This window comes from Cebus imitator, unplaced genomic scaffold (assembly GCF_001604975.1).
Source record: "Cebus imitator isolate Cc_AM_T3 unplaced genomic scaffold, Cebus_imitator-1.0 Scaffold82, whole genome shotgun sequence".
Classification (NCBI taxonomy): domain Eukaryota; kingdom Metazoa; phylum Chordata; class Mammalia; order Primates; family Cebidae; genus Cebus; species Cebus imitator.
The window spans coordinates 3,205,511-3,213,546 of NW_016107397.1; the positions used below are offsets into that span (position 1 = coordinate 3,205,511).

Sequence of the window (8,036 nt, forward strand, 5' to 3'; positions counted from 1 at the left end):
TTTTTTGAGATACGGTCTGGAATGCAGAGGTGTGATCGTAGCTCACAGCAGCCTCGAACTCCTGGGCTCAAGGGATCCTCCCACCCCAGCATCCTGAGTAGCTGGGTCAACAGGCATGAATCACCACATGCAGCTAATTTTTTAAATTTTTTGTAGAGATGGGGTCTCACTATGTTGCCCAGGCTGGTCTCAAACTCCTAGCCTCAAGCAGTCCTCCTGCCACAGCCTCCCAAAGTGCTAGGATTACAGGTGTGAGCCACTGCGCCTGGCCAAGCCTGTGCTTTTAAATACTTAGTCTTAGCCAAAAGGCTGAGAAGAGATGGAGGATGTGGATTTTTGGACACGAATTCTGCTGGGTTTGGTTTTTCAGTAGGCTATTCTTTTCACAGCCTTTGACCCTAACCCCTCTTTGGCCCCAGCTGCTGTCTGCACTTACCCATCCTCCTGCAAGCCCACCCAACACTGCCACTGAGGATATGCCGTGACCACAGGAGCTTCCTGCCTGTGGCTGGCAGAAGAGGCCACTTACTGCCCATTCGACATCTCAGGCCTCCTCTGACTCTGTAGGACCCTGTGCCAGTCCGAGGGGGTCAGAGCTCTGTTCCGTAATGCACACGCCTGATCCACCCTGGGCCCTTCTTGACCCCCAAGACGCTCCCTCAGCTACTCGATCAGGAATGCTTTTGAAGAATGCAAATCAGGACAGGCTCACAAACCTCAAAAACCTAAACTATACAGCAGTGGCAGCAGCCACCCACAAAAGGCAAGAGGCAGGTGAACCCCCAGCATCCCCCGCACCCAGCCACTTGCCTCCCCACTTCTGAGAGTTAAGGTCATGCCACCACGCTTGGTCCCTATTCTCACACACTGGAAGACCGGTTAGCAGTTTGGCACATCATGTTGAAAAGCTGCCAACCCCTGCCCTTCAGGAAAATGTCCTCTCCCACTAACAGCTCTGCCTCCCTCCGCCCTCTCCCTCCCCCCTCCTCCCCACCCTAGTCCTAGACCCTTTAACTGTCTGAAGAACGGACCCGAAAGACATGGATGGTCCCATTACTGAGGGATACAACCAGGTACCTGCCGTCCACCATGGTGGTAACCCGGGGCTTTTCCAGGCCGTGGTAGGCTGTCAGGAAGTCTCCAAGGAGCGACCCCTTCGGGTCCAGGATCACCACCTTGTTGACTTCTCGAATGGTCAGGAAGATGTAGCCCTTCTTATCCACAGACACGGAGCCCGGCTGGCAGCCGTGCAGGCCCGGCCCCTTGTACTCCCCAACTACCTGGCCCAGCCCGTCACAGATTACCACACTATTCTGCTGCCAATCCGACCCCACGAAATGCCCCTGGGGGCTGGTGGTCAGAAACACCAGCGCCCGCAGGCCCCGGCTGGCCTTGCCCCCAGGGATGAACCGGGTGGCCAGGCTGCCTTCCATATTGTACACCTCCACATGGCCTGCCACGCTGACTGCCACGCGATCCCCACTTGGCAGCGCGGCCACGGCGTGGCTGGCCTGGGAGAGGCTCAGGGCCCGGCGCCACTGCACCTCACCATCAGGGCTGATGAGATACAGCCGTGCACCTGCAGAGAAGGCCACGGTACTCTGCAGGGCCGCCACGCTGCAAGGAGAGCAGCCCTCAGGGACGGGCACAGTGCCCTTGTAGTCCCCATTGAGGGAGAAGCGTTTCAGCACCCGGTTCTGCTCATCTGCCACCAGGATCTCCCGGGGGCCGAAAGGACAGAGCCCGGTGATCCGGGGGGACCTCTTGTCTCCAGGCATCCGTGTGGGGAAACTGCAGGAAAAGATGGGCCTGGGGAGGAGGCCAGAGCCATCCAGGTTCGGCCCCAGGGCTGGGCTGGGCTCCCGGGAAACTGACTTGAGCCTGCCTTTGAACTTCCTCTTCTTGTTGGACCTGCCACCCCTTTGGTGCTGAAGTCCTCCATCCTCGTGGGGCGTCTGGGCTCTGTCCTCTTCCAAGGTCTGGGCTCCATCTTCTCGGGATGTCTGTGCTTTATCTTCTTGGGCTGTCTGGGCTTTCTTCTCTTTTGGGGTCTGGGCTTCATCTCTGGCCTGGAGCTGGGTTCCGCCCTGTCTCTCTGTCTTCGCCGCATCCGCCCTCCGGCTCTGGCTCTCCTCACCTTCCTGGGTGCCGGCTCCATCCTTCCCACCGTCCTCCTGAGGCTGCTGCTCCTCGAAGGACAGCCGAAGCAGGTGGCAGTTCTTGTCCAGGAGCCCGGGATGGAGCTCCAGCTGTGGGACCAGGCAGGGGGCCGGTCCCCGGGCTGAGGGGCAGCCCTGCAGCTGCCGGAGCCGCTGTGCAATCGCCCCTTCCAGGGAGAGGATCTCGGCCTCTCGCCCCAGGCTGAGTACCCGGCGGGCGAAGGCGGCCGCCGCCCTGGCCACCTGCTCCCGGCCCTCGAGCTCTGCCAGCCTCTCCCGAGCAGCCTCTTCGGCAGCCTCCACGTGGGCTCGCAGCCGCCCCAGCACCTCCTGCTTCTGGGCCAGCAGGGCCCTGAGGACGCCCTCGGCCGCCTCCTCCACCTGTGTCCCCACCCGGGCTGCCTGCTCCCGCAGCCGGGTCAGCGCTTCCTTCTCCACCCTCCGCTCCGCCTCCAGCTCTAGCAGGTTATTGTCCACACCAGCCAGCAGCTCCTCCAGGCCTGGCCTCCGGGCACGCACAGCTTCGGCCAGGGGCAGGCAGGGGTGGTCCAGGTGGGGGTCCAGGCGGCACTCCCTGCACAGCAGCTGCGAGCAGGGCTGGCACAGGAAGCGCAGTGCCTCCCCGGGGTGCTGGGGACACTGGGCAGCCTGGCGCTCCCGGGCCTCCTCGTCATACCACCCTGCCCTGTAGCCCACCAGGTCCACCACGCGGTGGGAGTGGGTCTGGCGGGTGCAGCGGTGCCCGTCAGCACAGGCCTGGCACAAGTCGTCGGCACAGTCCAGGCACCGGGCCGTGGCCGGCCCCCCGGCACTGGTGCCCCCCACCAGGGGACACAGGGCACAGGCTGGCTTCCCAGCACGCAGGTCTCCACAGGCCCGGGCCTTCACCAGGTCCAGCAGTCCATTGACAAAGAAGTTGGTCTTGAAGGCGGCCACGCCCTCGGGCGGCACAGGCACAGTCTCACGGCACTCGGGGCAGCGGACGTGGCCGCCATCGGCCAGCTGGGCCAGGCAGTCCTGGCAGTAGGTGTGCAGGCAGGGCAGGGTCTTGGGTGCCCGCAGCTGCTCCAGGCAGATTTTACAGGCCAGGAAGTCACTGCTCAGGGCCTCTAGGAGGGAGGGCGAGGACCCATGGGAAACCATGCTGCAGGCAGAAGCGTCAGGATCACAGGTGAGAACGCACCTTCCCCAGCTCACCCTCCAGGCTCCACCCCGGTCCTCAAGCCCCACGGGATCCCCAGAGCTAGGGGCTGACCAGAATGGCCAGGAAGAAACCCGAGGTCTCACCTGAATGGCCAGGAACTTCCTTCTAGTCCTCTGAGGCCTCGGACCACTAGCTCTTGAGCTAAGGAGCTGCCCTCCTCCTCCTCCTCCTCCTCCTCCTCCTCTTCCGTGTGTACATCCAGCAAACGTGAAGATGTCACTGCCGCTTGTTGGGTCAGACCTGTGAGAAATGAGAAGACCAGGCGTCCCTAGCCTTAGCTAGTAATCGAATCCTCGGTGTCCCCAGTCCACAGGCCTGGTGGCAAATGTGAGCCAAGCCCTCCTGTGTGCACAGGTACCAGGGCCCTGCTGTATGGGGTGCTGGGGTGCAAGAGAAGAATAGTAAGGACACAGACGGGGACCCCAGTGGGCAGAGATGCCCAGGTTCTGGCAATCGGGGTAGGATCTTGAAGTACTTTAGGGGGCTTTAATCCCCCAACCCCATATACCTGCCTTCTTTATATTTTATTTTACTTTTCACCAATAGGGTCACCCTCTGTCACCCAGGCTGGAGTGCAGTGACGCGATCACAGCTCACTGCAGCCTCAAACTCCTGGACTCAAGTCTCTCAAATAGCTGGAAGTACAGGCATGTGCCACCATGCCCAGCCCTTTTTTTTTTTTTGTATTTTTAGCAGAGACGGGTTTCACCATGTTGGCCAGGATGGTCTCGATCTCTTCACCTCGTGATCTGCCCACTTGGGCCTCCCAGTGTGCGGGGATTACAGGCGGGAGCCACCGTGCCCGGCCGGCAGGGTTATTTGTTGCTATTTTGTTGTTGTTGTTTGGCGTGGGGCCAGTCATTTCATGGCTGTTGTGAGCAACAACCTCATAACATCAAAGAGATACAGAAAGGTTTCCACTGCCCAAAATTATTACTCTACAGGACACGTCACAGTACCTAAAATTCCTCACATCTCCTCCTTGGACAAAAGCCCACTGTTTAAACTCAAATATTATTTTGTAGTGGATTGCACATTAAATCACAGTTACTGTGTTTTCAAATACATTATTTCCAAAATATACATTTGTCAAAAGATTAGCGCTGTTGAGTTTTGTTAATGAGTATCCTGGGAGTCTTTAAAAACAAAAGCAAATACAGTAAATGAGTCCATATTCAAGGAGTTGGTTTTTGGGTTTGTTTTTTTCCCACCAGAGATGAAGTTTCACCGTTGTTGCCCAGGCTGAAGTGCAATGGCGTGATCTCAGCTCACTGCAACCTCCACCTCCCGGGTTAAAGCGTTTCTCCTGCCTCAGCCTCCCGAGTAGCTGGGATTACAGGCATGCACCACCAAGCCTGGCTAATTTTGTATTTTTAGTAGAGACAGGGTTTCTCCATGTTGGTCAGGCTGGTCTCAAACTCCCGACCTCAGGTGATCCGCTTGTCTTGGCCTCCCAAAGTGTTAGGGTTACAGGCCTGAGCCACTGCGCCCAGTCTAAGTTATTATTATTTATTTATTTATTTTTTTTTTTGAGACAGAGTTTCGCTCTTGTTACCCAGGCCGGAGTGCAATGGCGCGATCTCGGCTCACCGCAACCTCCGCCTCCTGGGTTCAGGCAATTCTCCTGCCTCAGCCTCCTGAGTAGCTGNTTTAGTAGAAACGGGTTTTCGCCATGTTGGCCAGGCTGGTCTTGAACTCCTGACCTCAGGTGATCCACCTGCCTCAGTCCCCCAAAGTTCTAGGATTACAGGCATGAGCCACCACACCCGGCCGTCTAGCCCACTAAATTTTTTTTTTTACTTTTTGTAGAGATGGGGTCTTGCTATGTTGTCCAGGCTGGTCTCCAACTCCTGGCCTCAAGCAATCCTCCCCTCTTGTCCTCCCAAAGCATTAGGATTACAGGCATGAGCCACCGCGCCCGCCTGGCAGTACACCTGTCTTCTTCCAGACCTGGGGCAGCATTGCTGGTGGTGGAGGCCCCACTCCTGCATCCAGCAGTTTCTAAAGTGGATTCTGGAGCGGGCAGAAGGAAGGTCTAGGGGAAGGGCTGGTCCCCTTCCCGCTGCGGGCTCACCCTCCGATGGACTTGGCCTTGGCTTATGTCCGGGAGTCCTGTTCTGTTCGCTTTTCCTGCTGAATGCATTCCAGAAACCTCTGGAGGGAGGGACTCCTGAGCTCCTGGCACAGCGGCTGAGACCTACTTGTTGGGCAAACTTGGTGGAATGTCCCCTTTTCTGGGGCTGGGAGGAGACCTCAGAAAGTGGGACGGGGTCTTTCCCGCGGGGAGCCTCAGACCTGGCGGGAGGGGGGCGGGGGCGGCTTCCCGCCGGGCCTCTCCTCCTGCCTTCCGGGTGCCTCTTTCCCCAGCTCCCCTCCCTTCCTCCTCCTCCGAGCTCTCCCCTCCCTTCCTCCTCCTCCGAGCTCTCCCCTCCCCTCCCCTCCCCTCCCCCTACTCCCTTCAGCTCAGCCCTTCCCGTGGCCGTGCCGCCCCCCACCCCTTACCTAGCCAGAGCTGATCTCGGCCTTTAGGATGGCGCGGGGGCTTGGGGCCTGAAGGCCGCTGCTGCTGGGTGCCTGAAAAAGAAACAAAACTGAAACTAATCGGACTTGTGCAACTTCCGTCCCAGCCGGGGACACTCGACTCGCCCGGAGCAGCCCCAGGCCCCGCCTTCCTCCACACCCGGCCCTGTCCTCTCTCTCTCGGAGGCCCCCACCCCGGCAGCTCGGGCAGGCTTGGGCTGCAGTCCACCAGCCTGGCCTGCCTTAGCCCAGCCTCAGGGCTGTGCGTGTCACACCCAGGGAGCTACCTGAGGGCGGGTTCTCTGAGTACGGGGTGGAGGGTCACAGGGTTTATTAGTGCGAAGACAGGAGAGCTCATCTGTGATTCAGAGAGCAGGGTAACGAGACGCATGGCCTGAGGCTGGTCCTGCCGCTTTGCTTACACCGCAGGCGGGCAGATGAGGCCTCTTTTCACTTCACAAACCTTTGCTGAGCTGTAGGAAAGGCTTTGAAGGGGGATCGGGTAAGAAGCCTCAAGCTGAGGGAACTGCACAGGCTTCCTGGAGGAGGCATCAGTGAGATGAGTTTAAAGAAGGCGTGGGGATCGCTTGACCCCAGGAGTTCAAGCCTGGGCGATATGGTGAGACCCAGTCTCCACCAAAAATTCAAAAACTTGGTTGGGCGCAGTGGCTCACGCCTGTAATCCCAGCACTTTGGGAGGCCAAGACGGGTGGATCGCGAGGTCAGGAGTTCAAGACCAGCCTGGCCAACATGGTGAAAACCAATCTCTACTAAAAATACAAAAATTAGCCAGGCGTGGTGGTGCATGCCTTTAGTCCCAGCTGCTCAGGAGGCTGAGGCAGGAGAATTGTTTGCACTGCACTCCAGCCTGGGCCACAGAGCGAGACTCCATCTCAAAAAAAGAACAACAAATAAATCAAAAACTAGCCTTTCGTGATAGCGCAAACCTGTAGTCCCAGATACTCAGGAGGCTGAGGCAGGAGTATCACTTGAGCCCAGGAGGTTGAGGCTACAGTGAGCCACGATGGTACTACTGCACTCCAGCCTGGACGACAGAGCAAGACCCTGTCTAAAAAATAAAAAAATAAGAGGCCGTAGAAGGCTGAGAACACTGAGAAGAATGTTTCAGTTCCGCATATTGGGAACAGCAAGGCTGCATCCCCATTTAGGATGATGTGTGTGGAGCAGATCCCTGAGTGTTGGCAGAAAAGCCCGAGTTTTATCAAAAAAAAGACAAAAGAAACATTGCAGGAGATTTCCCTCAACATTTTATGAAAAACCAATTTTTATTTTGAGACAGAGCCTCGCTCTGTCACCCAGGTTGGAGTGCAGTGGTGCAATCTCAGCTGGCTGCAACCTTCGCCTCCCAGGTTCACGCGATTCTCCCACCTCAGCCTCCCAAGTAGCTTGGAATACAGGCGCCTGCCACTGTGCCTGGCTAATTTTTAGTAGAGATGGGGTTTCACTCTCTTGGCCAGACTGGATTTGAACTCCTGACCTCGTGATCCACTTGCCTCGGCCTCCTAAAGTGCTGGGATTACAGGCGTGGTGAGCCACTGTGCCCAGCCGAGGTTTTTAATCCTAAATTACAAAAATAATGTGGCCACTTTAAAACACTCACATCTTCATTGTAACACAATTCACTATTTCTTTCCTTTTTATATGTCCTTTAGTCTCTTGTCTGTGTTTTACATAATTATATTTACAGGGTACATATACTTTTTGTCTATAAAACTTAGCGTTATATCAACTGTTAAACAAAATTATGAGGCCAGGTATGGTGGCTCATGTTTGTAATCCCAGCACTTTGGGAGACCAAGGTGGGAGGCCTGCTTGAGTTCAGGAGTTCGAGACCAGCCTGGGCAACACACAGAGACACCCTGTCTCTACTGAAAAAAGAAAAAATTAGAAAGAGAGCACATGCTCTCAGGACCTCCTAGGACTGTGTCACAAGTCATCAAAAAGAACTATACGCCTGTAGTTCTAGCTATTTAGGAGGCTGAGGTGGGAGGATTGCTTGAGCCCCAGAGTTCAGGACCAGCCTGGGTAACACAGGGAGACCTCATCACAAAAAATAAACAGGACAGGCGATGGCTCATGCCTGTAATCGCAGCACTTTGGAAGGCCAAGGTAGGCAGATCAGCTGATGTCAG

The 8,036-nt window shown here is 56.7% G+C and overlaps 1 protein-coding gene across 2 annotated transcripts; it reads right to left on the reverse strand.

The window, feature by feature from the left end:
• On the reverse strand, positions 1-6,004 carry TRIM56 (tripartite motif containing 56). 2 transcript variants are annotated; one of them, XM_017533532.2, is made up of 3 exons: positions 5,866-6,004; positions 3,447-3,603; positions 1-3,303 (listed from the first exon to the last, which is right to left on the reverse strand). In XM_017533532.2, exon 3 carries the CDS (start codon positions 3,300-3,302, stop codon positions 1,011-1,013), a length of 2,292 nt encoding a protein of 763 aa, XP_017389021.1. In that variant the 5' UTR covers position 3,303; positions 3,447-3,603; positions 5,866-6,004; the 3' UTR covers positions 1-1,010. The 2 variants fall into 2 exon arrangements, with proteins under 2 accessions (XP_017389021.1, XP_037596209.1); XM_037740281.1 differs by lacking the exon at positions 5,866-6,004 and adding an exon at positions 5,438-5,723.
• Positions 6,005-8,036: the final 2,032 nt, after the last annotated feature.